The 23267-nt window shown below is 37.9% G+C and overlaps 1 protein-coding gene across 2 annotated transcripts in view; it reads left to right on the plus strand.

Annotated features, from left to right (window-relative positions):
* VCL (vinculin) overlaps positions 1-23267 on the plus strand; it is a 110114-nt gene that overhangs the window by 51128 nt on the left and 35719 nt on the right. For both annotated transcript variants that reach the window (XM_007095647.3, XM_007095649.3), the window contains exons 3-6: positions 12817-12967; positions 13151-13259; positions 15292-15414; positions 17008-17168. In XM_007095647.3, coding sequence (XP_007095709.2) covers positions 12817-12967; positions 13151-13259; positions 15292-15414; positions 17008-17168 — 544 coding nt within the window. The remainder of the gene's footprint in view (positions 1-12816; positions 12968-13150; positions 13260-15291; positions 15415-17007; positions 17169-23267) is intronic.

Genomic DNA, 23267 nt, shown 5'->3' on the forward strand with positions numbered 1-23267 from the left:
GGGTTTATTCTGGGCTCTCCTGTTGCACTGATCTGTGTGTGTGTTTTTATGCCAGTGCCATACTGTTTTAATTACTGTAGCTTTGTAACATAGTTTGAAACCAGGGAGCGTGATGCCTCCAGCATTGTTCTTCTTTCTCAAGATAGCTTTGTGTACTTGGGGTCTTTTATGGTTCCATACAAAGTTTAGGATTGTTTGTTCTATTTCTGTGAAAAATGCCACTGGAATTTTGAGAGGGATTGCATTGAATCTGTAATTGGTTTGGGTAGGATGGACATTTTAACAATAATAGTTCTTTTAATCCATGAGCATGGAACACCTTTCTGTTTGTGTCTTCTGTTTATTTCATTGATGTCTTGTTTTCAATATATATATAGGTCGTTCACCTCCTTGGTTAACTTAATTACTAGGTATGTTATTCTTTTTGATGCATTTGTAAATGGGATTGTGAATTTTCCAGCTATAGACATTTAATAGTTGTAATTTTGGTTGTGAATTCATCCTTCATAATATGCTTTATTCAGGAGTATATTTAAAAAATTTCAAAAATCTTTTTACTATCTTTTTATTGTTCTATTTCTAATTTAAATTGCATTTGCCCAAAACATGAATGACATAATATCAATTCTTGGAAATTCTCTTGTGATATAATATGCGGTCAGTTTTGTGTGCTATGTGTGCTTGAAAAGAAAGTATATTCTCAGGGAGCCTGGGTGGCTCAGTCGGTTAAGCATCCGGCTTTGACTCAGGTCAATATCTCACAGTTTGTGCATTCAACCCCCATGTCCAGTGTTGTGCTGGCAGCTCAGAGCCTGGAGTCTGCTTCAGATTCTATATCTCCGTCGCGCTGTCTCTCTCTCTCTCTCAAAAATAAACAAACATTAAAAATTTTTAAAAAAGAAAGTATATTCTCTTTTGCTTGGGTTAGGGTTTTCTTTATATCAGTTAGGTCAGTGTATAAAATATTATTATTATTTTAAGGTTTTATTTTTAAGTAATCACTACACCCGAAGTGGGGTTTGAACCCACAACCCTGAGATCAAGAGTCGTGTGCTCTACTGACTGAGCCAGCCAGTCACCCCTAAATATTATTGATCAAACTGTTTATAGCCTTACTATTTTGTTTGTCTGAATTATCAGCTTATGATGATGTATCTTGAAATCTATAGTAATTGTGGGTTTGTCAGTTTTTCTCATAATTGTCAGTTTTAGCTTTATATATTTCAAAGCAATAGAAGTAAGTGGTTATAGGTTATAAGGTTATATGTAGTAAGTGGTTATAAGGTTATGATTCTCCTGGGTCCTAAATTCTGTCAATTATTTTGTTATTTATAGTCCTTTTTTGAGAATGACTTTTGGCTGATGTTAGTCTACTGTTGACTTGTTATCTCAAGATTTTTAAAGACCGTATCTTAGTATTTGGCAGTTTTTTTCATAAGTAAAAATATTCTCTTATTGTGTCTATTCCACCTCATTTTGTGTTTAGGCATTTATACCTCTAACTCATTCATTACATTGTGCTGTAGAACAGTGACTGTCAACTTTTTTAGTGTAAGGACCATCAAATAATAATAGACTTTTGTTATTATTTAATAAGGAGTGAATAAGAACAAAAGGTGAAGTGATTTTATAATGTTTTCTGTATTTATTTTCCCCCAAACTCCAGCTGTTTAATAACAAATGCTTCCCCACCCTCACCCCATCACAGCAGCAGGAAAATCACCCATCCAGTTGTGGGGGGGGAGGGGTGCACTGCAGAAAGCAGGGAACAGGGAGCAGCTGGTGAAGGGCTGGTCAGGCTCCTGCCCCCCATGTCACTGACTCTTGGAAGCATCAAGTTGGGCTGGCACAGAAGCCTTTCCTCTGCCCAGCCACCAGCAGGGAGCTCCATCTAAGGGAGGCTGGGTCTCCAGCCAGAGAGCTTGAGAGGAAGCCAGGGCCGGCAGCGGGAGCAAGGGGATGAAAAGGGAAGAGACTCTGGTCTGCCACCAAGTCTGGGTCTTCTGGCTTGCCTGTGCCAAGTCCAGCTGCCAGGGGCCGGCCTTGCCCATCAAGAGGCTGCTGCCACTCACATGGACCTGGCCTCCCTGGCCTTCCTCTGAGACCTCACAGCCTCGTTGTGGGCTTTATGCTTCTCTGCCAATTTGGTGTCCTCTTGGATTTTGTGCCTCTTGTCAAATATGATCTTGTTATAAAGGTACTTCTCCTGCTTCATCATCCTGATGGCCAGGCACTTGGCTTAATTCTCCTCCTCTTGGGCCAGCCGCTGCCTGTCCTCCAGCTTCACAGTGCGTGCCATCACTCTGGGCTTCTTCCCCTCCATCCTCTGCTCCTCCAGGGCTATCAGTCAGGCCTCTAATGTTTTAAAATAAAGTTTTGTTTTAGTCATCACAACAGCCTTAAGATACATTAAAAATCTACTGGTATCTGTAAGACACGCTTACTTCTATGTTCATCTGTTTCTGCTGTAATCCTAACATGAGAGAGAGGAAGAGCCATAGGAGCCAAAGGACCTACAGGTAGCAGATTTCTTGCCTGAACTTTGCAGGCTTGGAATCTCCTCTCCCTTATCAGATGTCAGATTTGAACAGGGGGTGAAGGCAGTGGGGAGAAAGACTATGACTAGTCATTCAGGCTTTAAAGGATTCAGAGGGTATGACTCATACTCTACCTTTCAAATAAGTGGCCTACCAAAACTTGAAGAGCATGTGGCTTGGACAGAGGTGACACTTCTCATCCGCCTTGCCCACGTGCCACTTCCTTTTCAGTTATCTGTTGGCTCTGGCAGAATCTGTTTTGTTTGAAGGCGAAGTGAAAACTGGTCGCATACTCTCCTACTCTCATCTGAAATAAAAGAATTTAGTGAGCCTGTGGTGTTGGTATCTCAATGTACATATTCTAGCAAAAAGAGGTTGGTGTGGCCCTTGAAAGGCTTTGAATGTTTTAAGTATGATTCACTGTGGTTTTTAATTTTAGTTTTGGGTGTATACATGCAGTGTCCTGTGCTATCACTGAGTTAGGAAAGGGATAGGAATAATTCATGGATGAGGCCTGTAGGATCTTTAAATCTGGGAGCACAGGGTTGGAACAGCCTGTTTTAGTGTTATCACACAGTGTACACGTGGGTGAGTGGCTGCTGTGTACTTGCTACATGAACTAGATTAAAGTTTGTCATTGTACTCTGTGTTCCTGACTCCCTCCTAAAAACCGTAACTATTCTTGTGGCCTTCACTCAGGTTTCTAGATGACTAATGGCTGAGGATCCTTGACCTTTCTCAAAATGGTAACACTGGGACCAAAGCATATTGGCTAGTCCTAGCTCTGGGATGCCACAGGATGAATCTACTTTTGCTATTTCAAAGTAAAATTTATGCCAAATGGCCAGTATATAAAAGTTTATTTTCACACAACTCCCTGAGTCTTTTGTGATCTTCACATTATTTTTATTATTACTTTTTAATCCTATGTATATAAGATCTGAGGATGAAATGAATGGATTATAGAGGCAGTACTTCCTATTGGAGGGATACTAGAAAGGCTTGAACCGCCAGTTGCTGATGCCTGGAATTTCACTGGAGCTTGTTCCTCAGGTTAACAATTTAAACGCTTAAATGCCCGGTGAAGGGAGAATTTTTGACGCCTCAGCAGTCATTTTCACTCATCATACTTGTGGCTGAGACTAGGCTCTAAATATGGGAAAGCAGAGAGAGTTTGAGAGCCTGACCCTTACCCTACCCCCTGGCATCTCTCTCAGGCCTGGACTTTAATATTCCTTTCAAATGAGACCATATATATAGTCATAGAGAAAAAGGAGCCTTAAAAGGTGTTTTTCATGCAATTAAAATTATTAAATGTAAACACTTAAGTCTATGCCAACCATTTTTATGACCCTGTTTTGGCATTTCTTCATTTTTAAATATGATGGACTTCTCAAACTTGGAAGTGATCTGGGCCTTTCTTGACCTCTGAGAGACACTACCTAGATGGCAAGGAAAGGAAAGCCTCAACAGGGATTAAGATGAGAGAAGGAATAGTCTTGACAGGCCGTTTTGCCTGCCAAATACTTACGTCAAGGCTAACCTGGTTGGTAATGGCAGTGATGGAGGTGCTGGGCGCAGTGGCCACAGTAGGGAAAGCCTCACTGACCAGTTGATTGTGTTTTCTTTCTTTTGTCTGTTACCTTCCCATTTTCCAAATGTTGTTTTGTGCGATTGGACATGCTTGTGGCCTAACCATCTCTCTCTCTTGAAAGGACAAGACCCAAAATGTATGCTTCTTTGGGTGTGCTCCAGGGTAATCCGACTTCCATGAAATCAAATTTTCAGGTGTTCTTCTCCATAGCACTTCAGTCTTTGGCAAACAGAATGCATTTGTGTGTGTGTGTGTGTATGTGTGTGTGTGTGATAGTATGTATAACCTAAACCTAAATGGCTGTACTTACTAAGTTCAGATTAAAAAATTTTATTTTAAATATTTATTTATTTTGGGGGGGGGGGACAGAGAGAGAGGGAGACACAGAATTCGAAGCAAGCTCCAAGCTCTGAGCTGTCAGCACAGAGCCCGACGCGGGGCTCAAAGTCATGGACCGCGAGATTATGACCTGAGCTGTAGTCGGACACCTAACCCACTGAGACACCCAGGCACCCCAGTTCAGATTTTATCAGTGAATTTGATATAGGATTGTTCCCCCCCCACACCTGACCACCCCAACATGTTTTTTTGAGGTGAGGTATAGTTTCACTTGTTGAATGTTTCAGAGAGGTTTTCAGTTAAAAAAATTTTTTTTAATGTTTATTTATTTTTGAAGGAGAGAGAGACAGAGTGTGAATGGGGGCGGGGCAGAGCGAGAGGGAGACACAGAATCCAAAGCAGGCTCCAGGCTCCGAGCTGTCAACACAGAGCCCAAGGCAGGGCTTGAACTCATGAGCTGTGAGATCAGGACCTGAGCCAAAGATGGACACCCAACCGACTGAGCCACCCAGGCACCCCATTTAGTTTTATATTATGGAGCGGTATATGTCTAAATAGGCCTATCAGACTGTCTCCCTGACATTATTTTGTTCCAGGGCACTCTCTTTTTCCCTCTGCTGAATCAATGAGCTGGGATTTGCTGGTTGATTTTTTTTTTTTTTTACAGAAGCAGATGGGAGATTGTTTGGTTTCAGAGTGAATGAGTTACCTGTACTTAGTGATAGTAGGCTGCCCTCTCTGGTCAAACCACACTTATGGCAAATGCATGGTATTTTTCACAGAAAGAACTGTGTGTGTGTGTGTGTGTGTGTGTGTGTGTGTGTGTGTGTGAGAGAGAGAGAGAGAGAGAGAGAGAGAGAAAGAGAGAGAGAGAGGAAGGGAGGATAAGAGAGAGAGGGAATATTATCCCATTGGAAAAACAACTCCCAAGATGCTGTGAAGAGGATCATCTTTATAAGTAGTGCTGAGCTTCTGAGGCAGGAGCAATGTTGTCTCCACCTTCTCTATCACCACTTTCCTAATTTCCCAAGTAAAAAGGACTACTTCTACTTTTATGTCCCCTTATCCTCTGCTGGAGGTACTTCTAAATACTAATTTATATTTGTTTGTTTACATGTATGTCTCCTCCTACCAAAGTTGTAACCCCTTAAAAGCAGGGACTTAAAAATACTTTCTTTTTTTAAAAAAAAATTTTTTTAACGTTTATTTTTGAGAAGAGAGAGACAGAGCATGAGTTGGGGAAGAGAGAGAAGAAAGAGGGAGACACAGAGTCTGAAACTGGCTCCAGGCTCTGAGCTGTCAGCACAGAGCCCGACGCGGGGCTCGAACTAACGGACTGCAAGATCATGACCTGAGTTGAAGTCGGACGCTCAACCGACTGAGCCACCCAGGCACCCCTTAAAAATACTTTCTATTCCTGGGTATCTTATAGCATGTAGTAGGTCCTCAATATGTTAGATGAACAGATGGATGAAGAATTAAATTCAAGTAATTTAAGAGTGGATGCATTCTGGTAGAAGCTTTAAAAATGACTTAAGGTAATCTTTATAATTTCTGGATCTGTTTTTCTCTTATATTTCTTAAATTAAAAATTCAGCATAAACTTAAGCTTGATAAAGTGATCACTGAAATCACATGGAACTGAGTAGTTTGGGATCTTTATATATCTTAAATTGTATCAAGTTATATCATGTGTAATTCTGGAGAGAATGGACTTAGTAGGTTATGAGTGAACATATTTTGGGTCCTGTGAGGCTGTCATTAGTCCATTGATCTAAAGCATAAGAATTTTCTATGCTTTAATTTTCTTTCAATTTATGTTGAAGACTCAAAGGCAGAGACAAGTTTTAACTTGTGATACACTTGATTGATTTAAAGTATCTAAGTCAATATTATTAGGATAGAGTCAAGATATATAATTATTTAGGAAACAGACCTTTTTCCTATTGTCATTCTCTGAAATGCTTTTTAAAAATTTTGGATTTGTGTTAAAAAGGAGATTGGGGCACCTGGGTGGCTCAGTCGGTTGAGCATCCGACTTCAGCTCAGGTCATGATCTTGTGTTTTGTGAGGTCAAGCTCTACGTGGAGTTTTGTGCTGACTGCTTTGGAGCCTGAAGCCTGCTTCCTAATTCTGTGTCTCCCTCTTTCTCGGCCCCTCCCCCACTTGCTCTCTGTCTCTCTGTCTCTCAAAAATAAAGAAACATTTTTTAAAAATTAAAAAAAAAGACTTAAAAAAAGTAGGAGATCACTTTAAGAAGTGAGGCAGCTTGAATGTTTAAAATCTCATTTTCCGCAGACGAAACAGACTTCTGTCTGTTTCTGACTACTGGTTAGTCATGGTGGGATTTGTTTGGCTTTTATGAATGCCATTAAATTTTAATGTACAGATCAGATGTCTTATTGTAGAAAAATTGTACAGTGTCTGTTTTAGACCTATCAGTTTACCACACAAGGGAACCATTAGTGGAGAATCAAATTGATTCCTGCAAAGCCTTTTGATTTCATCATCTTTTTTCTGTTTCTTTTCTCCATGATGGTTATTCCTTTCATTTATTTATTTTTCTTTTATTTTTTTCCAAATTTGAAACACTTAGGCAGTAATCGAATCCTTGCAAGTAGGCGTAGTACAACAGTTGCATTCTGTGATTCTTGTTTGTTTGCTTTAATTTCATCAGGGTTCATGTCACCTGGGAACAAAACCAAGTTTTGTGACTTTTTAAAGTTAATGATCTCTGTGGGTGAAAATTCCTGACTGCCTATACTGGGTGAAAATTCATTTATTTACTCATTCAGCAAATATTTACTGAACATTTGTTATGTGTTGGGCATTCTCTGAAGACATTAATGAACAAGATAGACAAGGTTCTTAGCCTTGTTGAACTTAAAGTCTTGTGGGAAATAGAGAAAACTAAACTGAGAGGGTGTGAGCAGTCTCATGGGAGCACATAGGAGGTGTACTTGTAGATTTGGGATGGTTTCCTGATAGAAGAGTCATTTAAAGGCAGGGTCTAAGAGAGTAAGTAGTGGTTAGGGGGGAGAGAGGGGGGAGAGAGAGGTGTTTGAATTCGAGGGAATGGATATGAAATATCTTGAAGCAAGATGCCAGTGCTCTTTAACTAAATGTCTTCAATGAGTGGTTGGCTGTCCTTAAAGGTCTTTTGAAATATTTCTCTTGAATATTTTAAAGTTTTCATTGAAACATTTTTATTTATTTTAATTCCAGTGTAAACATACAGTGCTATGTTAGTTTCAGGTGTGCAATGTAATAATTCAACACTTCCATACATTACCCAGTGCTCCTCATCACAAGTGCACTCCTTAATCCCCATCACTTATTTCACCAATCCCCCAACCCACTTCCCCTCTGGTAATCATCAGTTTGTACTTAACAGTTAAGAGTCTGTTTCTTGGCTTCTCTCTCTCACTCTTTTTCCCCTTGCTCATTAGTTTTGTTTCTTAAATTCCATAAACATTTAAAAATAAGTGTAACTAGTTTTACAGCATGTATTTTCTGCCATATTGTGTATTATATACCTGTCTTAAATGTTTCCATGTAATTTGGCTCATTTGATTTATGGAAAGCATCTGCCGTTAATCATTGGCAAAGCCAGTTCTCACTGTCTATCTAGCCAGCTGGATCAAATTTACTTTTTTCAACTTCACTTTTAAAATAGTTCTTGCTTTAGTCAATTGTCTTTTAAACATATTTAAATAATACAATTTTTAATATTTACTCAGTACTTAACATTTTGTTATTTATAACCTCTTGTCTTTTGTTAGTTGTCATTTTTTTCTGTGAGTCCAAATTTCCATCTGGTATAATTTTCCTTCTTCCTGAAGGATTTCCTTTAACATATCCTATAGTTCAGGTTTGCTGATGATGAATTCTTTCAGCTTTTATATACCTGAAAAAATCTTTATTTCACCTTAATTTTTGAAATGTGTTTTTTTTGGGGTGTAGATTTTTAGATTGATGGTTTTTTTTTTCTTTCAGTACTTTGCTTCACTGTCTTATGGCTTGCATTGTTTCTAGCAAGAAGTCTGTTATTCTTTGTCTTTTTGTATATAAAGTGTCATTTTTCTCTGACTACTTTAAATATTTTCTTTTCAACCTTGGTTTTGAGCAATTTCCTTATGATGTGTATAGTTCTCTTCATGCTTTTTGTGTTTGGCCTTTATTGAGCTTCTTGGACCTGCAGCTTTATAGTGTTCATTAAAAAAATTTTTTTTATGTCATCCTCTCTTCAAATACTGTTTTCCCTTTCCCCCTTTTCTCTCCTTTGGAGACTCAAATTGCACATGTATTAGGCTGCTTTGAGTTGTACCACATCTCACTGATGATCTGTTAATTTTTTCAAGTCTTTTTTTTCTGTTTAATTTTGGGTAATTTTACTTGCTATGACTTGAATTTCACTGATCTTTTTTTCATGCAATATCTTATCTGTTAGTAATTTATAAAGTCTGTTTTTGTATCTGAGACACATCTCCAGTTATTGAGTCTTGTTCTTATATCTTTTATTTATCTATTTAATGTACTCAATCTTTCCTTTAGCTTTTGAGCATATGGAATACTGTTATAATAATGGTTTTAACGTTCTTGTCTATTAATTTTGTCATATGTGTCATTTCTGGGTTGTTTTTGAATGATTTCTTTTCATTGTGGGTGGTGTTTTCATGCCTATTTGTATGCCTGGTAAATTTCAGTTGGAGGACAGTGTCATATTACTGTTGTAACAGACACAACATTATCTTCCAGTTCTGGAGGTCAGAAGTCCACAATGGGTTAATAGAGTTGTGTTTCTTCTGAAGATTCTAGGAAATAATCCATTTCTTTGCCTTTTCCAGCTTCTGGAAGCTGCCCCAATTTTTTGGCTTATAGCCCTGCATCTCTCTTACTTCTTCTGTCATTATATCTTTCTGCTTCTGCTGTTACATCATTGTGAAATAATACCTTCAATGTGCGATAAAATAGCTGTCAACCTAGAAATCTGTACTACAGAAATAGTCTTTGAAGTAGGAGGACAAAATAGATATTTTCAAACAAACAAAAATGGATACATATTGTTATCAGCATTCTCTTAGTAGAGAAAATTCTAAAGAATGCAATTCAGACAAAGTCAGATGATTCTAGATGTAAGGCCTGAGATATAAGAGGGAATGATTAACCAAAATATGGGACAATTTGTTGGTAAATATAAACAAACTTTGACTTACATAGTATAACAATGTAATATCTAATGAGATATAAAGGTTAAGATGAAAGATAGGACATATTATACATGAAAACAACATAAACATAAAACAAAACTTGGAAACAGTAGCATAAAGGTCAGAAAGGGATGATTGGGAATTAAACATGCTAAGATCATTCTTTGGGAAGGAGGTAGAAATATTGACTCATTTTAGATTTTCACGAGACTGAGGCACTGCCAACTGTGCTAAGAGGACAGCTTTTATTTTAGATTAAAAAAAATATTTTGGGGGGGCACCTGGGTGGCTCAGTCGGTTGAGCGTCCAACTTTGGCTCAGGTCATGATCTCACGGTCCGTGAGTTCGAGCCCCGCGTCGGGCTGTGTGTCGACAGCTTGGAGCCTGGAGCCTGTTTCGGATTCTGTGTCTCCCTCTCTCTCTGACCCACCCCCATTCATGCTCTGTCTCTGTCTCGAAAAAATAAATAAACATTAAAAAAAAAAATTAAAAAAAATTTTTTTAACGTTTATTTTTTGAGAGACAGAGTGTGAGTGGGAAAGGGAGAGAGAGAGAGAGAGAGAGAGAGAGAGAGAGAGAGAGAGAGTCACAGATTCTGAAGCAAGCTCCAGGCTCTGAGCTGTCAGCACAGAGCCCGAGGCAGGGCTTGAACTCATTAACCGCGAGATCATGACCTGAGCCGAAGTTGGATGCTTAACCAACTGAGCCACCCAGGCGCCCCTGTTTTAGATTTTTAATGTGCCAAGTATGCATGCTAAAATATTTAAGGTGACCACAAAAAGGACAGAGTATATAACCTTTAAGGGAATAAGAAAAAGATAGAAATAGCTAGCAACCCCCCACCCCCGCCAACAAAAGATAAAATAAGGAAAAAAGAAAAAAAATGAATTAAAATTACAGGCCATATAGAAAATAAGTAATAAGATATGAAAATAATCCTAAGTATATCAGTAATATTAATGAATTTAAGTGGGCTGAATTACTAAGTTAAAAGTTCCTAGCTGGATAAAAAATCTGTAGCTATATGATATTTATAAAAGACATCTAAAACATAATGACAGTGGGGCGCCTGTGTGGCTCAGCTGGTTGAGTGTCCGACTCTTGATTTTGGCTCAGGTCATGATCCCAGGGTCATGGGATCGAGCCCTGAGTGGGGCTCCATGTTGGGCATGGAGCCTGCTTGTGATTCTTTCTCTCTTTCCCTCTGCCCCTGCCCCGCTTGCACTCCTTTTCTCAAAAAAAGAAAAAAAAGAAAAAAGAAATTTGTACATGAATGTTAGCATTATTCATAATTCCCAAAAGATGGAAACAACCCAGATGTCCATCAACACATGGATGGATAATCAGATTTTCAAAGCTGAATAAAATAGTATTCAGCTATGAAAAAGAGCAAACTAGTAACGCATATACTATGACCTGGGTGAACTTTGAAAACATTTATGCTAAGTGAAAGAAGCCAGACACAGAAGGTCGCATAGTACATGATTCTTTTTATATATCCAGAATAGGTAAATTCATGGAGATAGAAGGCAGATTAGGGGTTACCAGGGGATGGGGAAAGAGGGAAATGGGGAGTGATTACATAATGAGTTCAGGCTGCATTTCTGAGGTGATAAAAGTTTTGACCCAAGAGAGGGGTGGTAGTTGCTCGGCATTGTGAATATACTAAATGCCATTGAATGGTACTGTTTAGAGTGACTGATTGTATGTTATGTGACTTTCACCTTAATAAAAAACTATGTTGTGATCTAATTTTGGTCTTTCATATTGATGAAGATAAACTTAAGTTTGATTATATACCAAGTTGTTGAGACTGTGAGGAAACAGGTACTCTCATCTATTGTGTTAGGAATGTAAGTAACTTCTGTGATTGGCAATATGGCAACATTTGTCAAAATTTTAAGTGTCTGTACCTTTGACTCAGCAATTCCATTTCTGGATTGTGTCTTACAGATACATACATTTTAAAATGATATTTTTCAAGGTGATTTATTGTAGCAGGCTAATGAATTATGGACTAGTTGTATAGTTATATTAAAGAATGAGGAGGCTCTTTATGTACTTTTATTAGAACATTTCTCAGGTAAATTAGGTGGAAAAAGCAGAATGCAGAGAGTATGAATAGTATGATCCTATTTGTATAAAAAAGTAGAAGCCTGTCTTTGTTTCTAGATGCATAAATGTTTTATTTTAAAGAATACAGAGGAAACTTGTAACATTAATTGCAAGTAGATGGAATTTGAATGTCTGGGAGATAGTGGAAAGAAGGTGATTTTTCACTGTCTTTCATATATAGGACTATACATATTCTATATAACTTAAAGTTAAATTAAAGATTTAATTTAAAAGTTAAAAAGGAACAGTAAACAACCAGGCCTCTAAGAGTGATCCAAAGCCACATCAATGAGGCTCTGTTCTTCATTGATTTCATTCATTCATTCATTCATTCATTTATTCTGTATGATCAGGTTGTCTATGTTATTGAACTGTTTTAATATTAAACTATCAATAAATGGTTCGGTTATTAATGCTAGTGGCCTTTTAATTAACAACATAGTGTTAGAGGGCTCTTTTCAAACAGTCCAGTGGATTTGTCAAATCCTTTTAGCTAGATGAATGAGAATTTATGCATTACTTCATACTTTTTGTTTCCTCCTAATCCTTTGTGTTATCTGATTATTAAATTTCATTTAACACAGTGCTTTGGCATTTTAATTTACTTTCAGATATTAAATCTGAAACTGTTGTTAAGGATTTTCGTTCTTTGTGTGGTGTCTTTTAACGGCAGTGTCTATGGGGCGAGGAAGAAGGAAACAAAGGAGTTGCAGAGATATATAGCAACCTAAACTGAAAGGTCTAAAACATTTTGTCATCATTTTTTGTTGCCAGGAAATAACAAAGAACAAGGGCTTAGTGAAGTGAATGAGTGAATGTGTGAATGAATGAATGGATGGATGGATGTACCCCCTTAATTGTAGATTTTAAAAGTTAAAATCTTAAAATCCTATTGTAAATTGGTCTTGGCAATTTTCCATGCAGTAAAAAAATGTGGATATGTCCCTTCATTCTTTGCATTCCACGTGATATTCTTCTGTTTGGTTCTGCCAGTGAATTAACTCCAAGTTCCTCCCCGCAGGGTGGAGAATGCTTGTACCAAGCTTGTTCAGGCAGCCCAGATGCTTCAATCAGATCCTTACTCGGTGCCTGCTCGAGATTATCTTATCGATGGGTCAAGGGGCATCCTTTCAGGCACATCAGACCTGCTCCTCACCTTCGATGAGGCTGAGGTAGGCAATCTGAGGCCCATGCAGACCTCTTCCAGGCAAAAGTCTTAAAGATAGTCTTAAAGGTAATAATGGAGGGTTGATGATTGTTGAGGATGGGAAGATGTCGAAGAGCTGCACATCTGAATTAGCATGTTTTCTACTTATTGTTCACTCATTTGACTAAAATATGAAATCTATTTTCAGGTTCGTAAAATTATTAGAGTTTGCAAAGGAATTTTGGAATATCTTACAGTGGCAGAGGTGGTGGAAACTATGGAAGATTTGGTCACTTACACAAAGAATCTTGGACCAGGTTAGTCATGTCCAGTTTTTATAATAAAGAGTTTTGAGAGATTGTCCAGTTTGATCAAGGTGAAAGGAGTACTCCCTCCTGCTTTTTGCCCAAGATTAGTCATGACACGTTGGGTTTTGAGGTATCTGTACTCTGCTGATGGAGCTGACACTGTGTTTCTACTGAGGAGATATCATTGTCTCTGAAAGCTGAATCTGCTTTCTACAAATCCTGGCCCTGCCTAATGAATTAAACTAGACATTGTAAATGTTGCTGGAGAATATAGGAAATACTTTTCTATTACTGTAATGCTTAAGGCCACCCTGAATTCTGACCCCTCCATTCCATATTATACAGCATTCCTTCACTGTCTGCCAGCTGGCCTGTAGCTCTTAATGACCTCGTATCTTGTTAATTAGCCTGCCTACTATTATGGATTCATGCCCTAGCCCGAGGCTGCATAATATAATCAGACCTGGAAGAAGAGAAGAGCTACTGTGACTAAGTCTCATTTTGAAATGATTGTTTAGTCACCTGAGAATTGAATATTCAAAATACATGAACAGATACCAGCTTTTTCTGTTATAGGCATATAACATGAACTTGAGGGTCCTTAAAGTATGATTGAGACCGATGACAGGACAACCTCAGATGTTCAACTTATCAGTAGTAAAGATCACATACCACCTCATAAGAGTCTTTTGCCTTAGGTGAAATGATTTTTAATTCACAGTGTGTTCATGAGGTTCCAATATAGTCATTCTGTAAACTTATGGCAGTTAAGACTTTCTCTGAGCCATCTTTGAAGATCACCAGGAAATGCCTTTAGAGCAGTATTCTTTAAACTTTCCCATAGTACTGGGAAAATAAAGTTTATTTCTTCAAATAAAATCTTACACGGAATCCCAACATATAAAAGACAAAAATGGAACTATTCTGAATGAGGCAGGGGCAACCCCTCCTTTCCTACCCCTCTTTGGTATCCTTTGATGATCTGTGAAACTACTTAAGAAATCTTAAGAGCAGTTTGAAAACCAAAGCTTGAGAGAATCACATAGCACCTTTGAATAATAACCAAAGTAAACAAAAAGTGCTAGCAGGCCGGTTCCAAAACACCAGATGCTTTTGATTGCTGTCCTTAGTATAATTATTTTTATAATATTTCTATTTGTTTCTAATTATAAAAATAGTACATGCTTATTTTGGACAAATCGGAAAGTACAGAAAATATAAAGATGAAAACAAAACACATTATTGTAATTCTTAAGATTTTTTCAGCCACTAGATTCTCAGTACTAAGCTCGCATGAGATTTTTTTTTTTTTTTTACTATTTTTTTTTTTTAATGTTTTTACTTTTGAGAGAGAGAGAGAGAGAGCATGAGCAGGGGAGGGGCAGAGAGAGGGAGAATCCAGAAGCAGGCTCCAGACCTTGAGCTGTCAGCACAGAGCCTGATGTGGGGCTCGAACTCACTAACTGCGGGGTCATGACCTGAGCCAAAGTCATACGCTCAGCTGACTGAGCCACCCAGGTGCCTCAGCTTGCATGTCATCCTTACATACGTGCAGTGGCCAGATACATTATGTGAACCTGGTATGTGTAGTAACCAGGCAAAATATTTTTATTCATTTTTTGCAAATACATATTTGTTTTTCACAAATACGTTTTTATATTTTATATACATATAATATATTATTTATGTTATAATTATACATTATATTATATATTATTTATATTATTTATAATATATATTATTTATATTATTTATAATATATAGATATAATATATTTTATATGTCAACCATGTGAAAATTATGTCATAGTTTGGATTTACATTTAACAAATTACTTTTAATGAAACGAATAAAGTTGCATTGTTACAGCTGCCCTGAAAAATTTTTATCAAAAATGCTACAGTTCAGTGACAGTATCTGTTGTTTAAATAAGCCGACAATCAGTTTGGACTTTTGTAGTCATTCGTAATGGATCTAGGCTCAGAAAGTGAATCTGGATCGTTTCACGACTCACCCTGCACAATTTATTCCTTATGCCCCAGGAATGACAAAGATGGCCAAGATGATTGATGAAAGGCAGCAGGAACTGACTCACCAGGAGCACCGAGTGATGTTGGTGAACTCCATGAACACTGTGAAAGAGTTGCTGCCAGTTCTCATTTCAGGTATTTTCTGCCTATACATTATCTTACAGGAAAAAAAAAGTCACTGTATTCTAAACTCCTGAAGCTCATTTTCTTTTGCTGCTCGGTTGCATGTCCTTCAGGCTGGGTAAAAATGAGACCTGGTAGATTGGGTGTTACTTGATGGCTGTAGCTGATTGGCTAAGAACCAGTATTCATCTTCTGTAATGTCCTCCTTCTCCTGCTCTTTGTTTGAAGCTGCCTTTCCTGTTGCCCAGCTCTGTTCTCATAGTTCTACTAGGCTCCTTTTCTAGGAGGTAGAATGTCTAGAAACTTTAGTTATGGGCATATGAATATTGACACTTTTATTTGTGTTATGAAAAAAGAATTAGCTGGAATGGATATTATAGAGTACTATATGACAAAGAAGTGAACCCAAAGTCCACAGTTTTTCCTAAAATAAATTGAACTATACAGAGCTAGTGTGCCAGATGGGACTTCTTTTCCACTGGGTAGAGCCCAGAAATGCAAACATGGTGGCTGCTGTCTCAGCTAGCAAGAGGGAGCTACACTCATTGGGTGTGTAGTATGTACCAGATACCTCATGGTTCACATAAGTTATCTTAGTCAAGTTAAGGGTTAGTTTAACTGTCAGAGGGCAGCTCTATAGTCTGTCTTTTTTTTTTTGTTTTGTTCTGTTTCCTATTTTCAAAATCTTGTAGGGCATGTCCTGGCACCCCCAGATCCTGCCTTCCTGCTTTGGCATTTCAGGTAGTAGCTAAAAAAGGAGAGGTGAATGTAAGAGCTCAGAAAGCCCTTATATGAACCAGAAAACAAAACATTTGTGAGTAGAGTCTTACTATCTCCATGGGAAATGTTTTTGAGGCCAGCTGTTCCATGTGATAGAAGAGTTTTGGGAGCAAGATTTCTTTCTGATCTGGGTAACTCAATAAAGTGTTGGTTAGTCTTTGTCTTCACAATTTTAGTTATTTTATGGGAAGATATTCTCTTTCTCTAGTGCTTCAAATTATCAGTACTTTCTTGTACTTTCGGGGGTTAAAAGGTTCCTACTACATGTGGAGAGAAACTCTGAAAGATAAACTCAGTATTTTGGGATCTTCATTAGGATTGGGTGCAGGAGCATACTCCAGTTACAGTTGTACTGACTATTTTTGTCTTGTCCTATTGGGTGTGCATTAGATGGGGCACAGTGTTAGGGCTGTGATGATAACTGATTTAGAAGGATATTGGACATTTTGGGATTATAGGTCATCTATATATGCATGTCAGATTAGCTCCCTGATCATTTGTAGTGATGTCTTGTACCTTAAGGTTGCTGATATTGGAACTTCATTGGCAGCCTTCAGTGTTTTGTTTGTTTGTTTTGTTTTGTTTTTAATATATTCTTTTTTTTAAGATTTTATTTTTTTAAGGTATGTCTACGCCTAATGTAAGCCTCAAACACACAACCCGAGATCAAGAGTCTCACGTTCCATCAACTGAGCCAAACTAATATATTCTTTTTAAGATCTTAGAAACCCAAAACATGTACTAAAATATGGAATATCTTGTGTGAATGTTGTCATACAGCAAGATTAAATTCTAAGCTTAGTTTCTGATCATTTATTTTTACAGCTATGAAGATTTTTGTAACAACTAAAAATTCAAAAAACCAAGGAATAGAAGAAGCCTTGAAAAATCGCAATTTTACTGTAGAAAAGATGAGTGCTGAAATTAATGAGATCATCCGTGTATTACAACTCACTTCTTGGGATGAAGATGCCTGGGCCAGCAAGGTGTGTGTTCTCAGAGGGGAAATAAGAAAACTCCTGAATTCTCCCCTCACATTTTATCTTGTAATTGTGGGTGGCGTAAGAGTACTCAGATTTTATGAAATAATTTCTGCTTCACTCTTCATGGGTTTCATGGGTTACTTGCTGCTTTTGCAAATTTACTTTGCCCCAGACTAGAACAAAGAAATGGGTATGTGGGGTGAATGGCCAGTTGAAGGCTCAGATGTGTAGCTTTTTCTTTAAGCTGGACCCTCGCTGGTCTGGTGGAGGAATTCTGATGTGGTGTCTACTCCCCTGGGTGGGAACCCTCCCTTTTTATGTGGGTGGTTGTTGCTAGGTGACTAAGTAAGATACAGAATATGCCTGTGACTGAATTTTATGGAAACTTTTCCTTAACCAACCTTTGAACTAAGAAATCTACAGAGGAAACTGTTGGCATTTCTAGGTGTGTCCCTTCAGCATACCATTTTCCTTAAGGAAAGCTTAATTAAAATATTAGTTTGCACATTCGTGAAAACCTCGTTTGAGGGTCCTATTCACCCTTTATCTAGAATTTCTTCCTGGACTCCAAAAGAGTTGGTGGATTTCTTCTAGAGCCTAGTCGCGGTGGTCTTGTGTTGCTGCTACTGTGGTCTGCTTCTCCCTGTCTAGTGACTCTCTGGGAGAATAGGGGCACTTGGGTTTACGCTTTCCTGGGTAGAGCCCAAGATACAAGCAGTGGAGGAAACACATTCCAGGATCCAGTTTCCCCACGTGTGACTCAGATGGTGTTTCCAGAGCCCCCAGCAGGCTAGTAGCAAAGAGGGGATTTGTAATATGACTTCCACTGGGTGTGCAGTAGGGCTGTGTTTATCCTCCAGGACACCTATAAGGTAAGGTCAAAGCTGCGGTCTTAAAATCACCAGCCCTCTCTCTTGTTGCCCAGAAAGTGAATCTAAATATGCAGAAGGAAATTAGCTTATCTTAACTATGGATTTGTTTACAGAGGCACAAAGCTCTTGAACAAGTTCTAAGACTGTATTTTAAATCTATATGGTGAAATCATTTTAAGTCTTTGATATTTTACTTAATTTTGCTTTTGCATATTTGACAACTTTCACTTCCCTGTTATGACTTCTTTATGCATCTTTTTTTTGTTCTCTTGTTTGTTTTATTCTTTTTCTCACATTTAGAAGGTAAGCTTTCTCTTGCCCTCTAGTTTCTTTTTCGCTTAAAAAGAGAAAAAGCATGTCTGTGAGGTTTTCTTGTGCTGTGTGCCGTGCCTTATTCCGTGTGCCGGTGTGTAACACTATGTCCGAATGTGCGTCAGAATGTGGTTTAATCTGGGACTTGGGGCTGTGTCTGGCAGACTGACTCTGGCTCGTATTGAGCTATTTCTTTGGGGAAAGCAAAAGAAAATACATTACTATGGGATATCAGACTTTCTGTGTTTGGTGGGTGCTTTCATCTTTTTGGACAGGCTCCTGAGAACTGTTTTGGCCTGGTCATTCCTACTGACTTCATTTGAGGGGCAAGTTTCTCCAAGTAGCCGGGTGACCTCCAAGTTACCTGTGGACCCTGCTCTTAGGAAAGGAAACTTCTAGCAGATGCCATCACTGTATTTGCATGTGCTACCAGTCTTCTTTGCAGGCTCCGGAATTTTGCTTTAGGAGATGTGTCGCTGAGGTTTTAACCATAATGGAAATGGGTAGGCTAAGGAGTTTAGATGGGGCACCTGCCCTTCACAATAATCCTAGCCTTCAAAATCTAAAGGGAAAAAGTTAAGTGTATCTAAAGTTTTTCCTAACTTCAGTTCGTGGTTCACTGCATGTCCTGCTAAGCTGTGAATCAGCCATAGTTCTCCATCACCTCATGGTCCCCTAATCTAATCTCTTTCCTTATTCTCTCTCCTTTGCTTCTAGCAGATGAGAAATAGCAAAAAAGAGGAGCAGGCATTACGACTTTAATGGTTTTCTATTTTTGGAAGGGAAAAGTTATCCATCATTTAGTTAATAAGTGTTATTAAGCTTTATTTTGTGCAAGTTCCATTGAGAGATGCTTCTTTTTTTTTTTTTAAATGTGGTCAGTGGAGTTTTTCAGGACAAGGATTAGGCACTTGGGGAAATATACAAGGGAAACAGACCTGGTCCCCACTGTGTACATTCTTGTAGATGTTTTAGTCTTATGCTGATCTGGAAGGAACCAGACTGTTAGGGTACTATACAACTATCAGAATGAAAGAAAGTAAATAAAATTAGTTCACCTGAAAGAAGCTCAAGTATATAATCACATCAGAATGAACAAGAAATGTTTATTTTTAAATCTCATTTTGCTTTTGTTATACATTTACCTGGTTCAAAAATCAAAATGCTATAAAAAGATGTACATGACAAATCTTACTTCCAACCCCATCCCCATTCACTCTACTTCGCCCTACCCCTTAAGTTTGATTGTTTCTATTAGTTGCAAGAACGCTTAGAAAAAAAAATTTCACCTTGAGAATGGAAATTGGTAACTAGAATTTTGGTTATTTTTTTAGTTTGGTAGCATTATGCATCTTTCATTGCTCAGCTGTAAGCAGTGAGTTAATCAGACCTTATGTCTGTCTTTGACCACTGGCTCCTCATTCTATTTACATATATCTTTTACCTCCTCTCGACCCTGCCAATAAAGAATTAACTTTGTCTTACCATACTTGTTTCATGCTTCCCCATTGGTGCAGTTTTCTCCTGGAAAGTGATGGTTCCTCTAGAAAAGTGGGGGAAGAAAGTAAGTGGAAAAAATTCTTGGTAAAAGTGCGTCTTGCCAAATAAGTTTTTAAAGAGGCAATGCGATAGCTAATTATTTTACCTTTTATACCTACCTTCAAATTACAGATTTACAAATTTAAAAGTACTTTCACTTTAAACACTTTATTTTATTTTGAAAGTAAAAATTTTCCCCTCCTGAAATCAACAGTCATAGTGATCATTAAAAATTAATTTAGTATACATTGTGAAGCAAAAGAATTTGTGAATTAAACACAGTCATAACCCTTTGTCAATTTAGCAGTTTATACCTAATCTCTTTTTTTTTTTTGTATTTATGTTACTTGTTTGTTGATGCATGCTGAGAATCAAGAGGAAGTGAGAAAAATTTTAAAAGCTAAGAGTTTTTGAGCCCTACATAGGCGCTCCCACAACTGCTCCTTGAGTCATTAGATGCTATTATTCAGAACTAGTTCTTGTAGTGGATCTCCTTCTGTGGGCCTAGGCTGGTCGTGAGTAAATGCAGTGACTGACTCAGATGTCTTACACCGAAGATTACTTTATCCTACCAAAGAAGGAAATAGTGGTTAGAACATGTGATCCTATAATACTTGCTGTTAAATACAGACCATTGAGATTTAAGGGTTGATTTTTATATCATTTTTGAAAAAATAAGGTTGTATGTGAGGATTTTTTATATTATTATTAGAATGTCTACTATGAAAATGAAACATGATTTAAGATTGAATCAGTTAATTAAAATGATTCCATTATAGGTGTTTTATTTTTATTACTGAGATATAGTTGACATATAATGGTATATTAGTTTCAGGTGTACAACATGATGGAGCTTCTTAAGGAATCTTAGAGTGTTTTATGTTAGCAGCAAATACAATAAAAGACTTATCTCTTGGAGTTTGAGATAAATAGTTAATTAGGCATTTATGATATTTTAGCCCCTCCCCTCTAAAAGGAGAAAAGCCCAAAATGTTAAAGCAATTGAGATTTCCCTTCTGATCCAAGTGATCTTGTAGTTGCTACCTCTGATTGTGTGCACATAGGGTGGCATAGAATTTTAGAGCTGGGAAGCTATTCTTTTTTATTTTGGTGATAGGGAGGTATTCTCAAAGATGGGGAACTGAAGTCTGGGAGAGTAACTTCTCTGAAATTTCAGGGGTAGACAGCTTTCTCCCACCACTTAAATGTAGTTTGTAAAATTTTGTTCTGCTCAGTCTATGCTTTCCAGAAACATCTTTGTTTAAAACACTAATTTAAGGGTGGGGGAGGGGAATGCCACCAGGAATGGAACAGAGTGGGAAGGGAAAGGTGGGGAGGGAAAGTGTCAGTGGGAAAAGGGAGAGTAGGTTGGGCAGTGAACAAGAGGGGGTCCTTAGTCCCATACTGCAAATTTTCTGGAACATGGCATTGTAGGACCTCCCTTTTTCTACTACAGTTCCTCTTGATTATTTGTAGGAGGAGCTCTGGTTCTCAGTTCTAGTCAGTGTTCTTTAGATCTCACTTTGTATTACATTTCAGGAGCGTTTCAGTTCCTGGGAGGGTGTGCAGAAAGGAGTTCTTTTAAGGTTGTCCCTCTGCTTTCTGGTGTGTGACAGTGCCCAGCCACCGTGGTTTTTTCATTTAAAAGTTGAACTCAGAAGAGTTTTACTGTAGAAGGGACCATAGCGGGAGGTGACATGCCAGCTGTCCCCAGAGTTGCACACTTAGATCTGGTCTTTTTAAAAAACAGTCACTCTTTAAAAAAAGAGAGAGAGAACAGGGGACCTGCGTGGATCAGTTAGTTGAGCTTCTGACTTTGGCTCAGGTCATGATCTTAACAGCCCAATGTCATGATCTTGCAGTTCGTGAGTTTGAGCCCCACGTTAGGCTTTGTGCTGACAGCTCAGAGCCTGGAGCCTGCTTTGGATTCTGTGTTTTCCTCTCTCTTTGCCCCTCCTGCTCACGCTCTGTCTCTCTCTCTCTCTCTCAAAAATAAACAAACATTAAAAAAAAAAGAACAACAAAAAAAACAGAGAAGAAATTGGTGGAGACTTCTCTCTTTCCCAAATTTGAGATTTTGCAGAGAAAATATTCAAATGAGGTGTGTTTTTTTTGTTTGTTTTTGTTTTTGTTTTCCCTTCTATTTAATATCCAGATTGTACTTGGTATTTAGGCTTCACATGGCTTAATGAAAACTCTGTGGTACATAGTACGGTTGACCACAGGGTTATGGTTATTTTCCCCCTTTATAAATATATCTCAAAATTGACTTCTGGTCCTAGTTGTTCAGTCACTTGGTTTATATCATATTTGATATTAATATACTTCTTATGTTGCTTATGACAATTCTTTTAATTCCATAATAAATACTGCCCTTCAAAAGAAATATATATGGGTTTCTTAGAAGACCAAAATATTTGTTCCCATGGACATTTTTTATTTTAATAGATGTGACATTAAAATGTAATATGTTTAAATGTTTATTCAAAACTTGCTCTGTTCCAGAAAGAATTTAAGGTGGTCCTTTCAGTTATTGTCTTAAACACCAAAATTATCTAAAATTCAGGCTATTAAAAACTTTGGTAACTAATTGAAATTCCCAGTTTAAAATTGCAGCTTCATTTCAACTTTGCTGTAGATGCTTTTTAGGGGAAAACCAGCACCTCTGAATTTTAATTTATTGATGCCACATCATCTTCCACTCAGGAGTCAATTACTCACTTCCTGAGAATTAGATTCTCTCCTTCAAGAGTGGTGGTCATTGATGCTTTATTAGGGAGGAAAAAAACAATTAGTTTTGAGGGTACTGAGTAGAGCAAAGCCACTTTTTTGTCATTATGTTTCAAATCTTTTTTGGGCAATGGAGAATAAAATAACTCCTTTAGGTTAGTGAGGATTATGATTTTGATTTCTAGAGCTTATTTTCTGGACACTATTAACCCAAGCCAACATCAACAAGGCAAGGATCTGCATAACATAAGATTAGTAGAATCTTTGGCAGCTCTTTTTGGTAAAAGGAAAAAGTTCATGGGTTTGATGTCAGCAAACCTGAGATCAGTTGGGTTTGTAGGACTGAGCCCTTGTTTCTTAATTTGTAAAATTAAATTATATTTATTTATTTTTTAAATGTTTATTTATTTTTGACAGAAAGACACACACAGAGTGCGAGTGGGGGAGGGTCAGAAAGCAAGGGAGACACAGAATCTGAAGCAGGCTTCAGGCTCTGAGCTGTCAGCACAGAGTCTGACACGGGGCTTGAACCTACCAGTGGTGAGATCAGACCTGAGCCAAAGTTGGACGCTTAACTGCCTGAGCCACACAGGTGCCTCATGTAAAATTAAATTATATTTAAATTTGAGGTTCAATAAAGAAATGAAGG

Source organism: Panthera tigris, chromosome D2, assembly GCF_018350195.1.
Source record: "Panthera tigris isolate Pti1 chromosome D2, P.tigris_Pti1_mat1.1, whole genome shotgun sequence".
NCBI classification, from domain to species: Eukaryota; Metazoa; Chordata; class Mammalia; order Carnivora; family Felidae; genus Panthera; species Panthera tigris.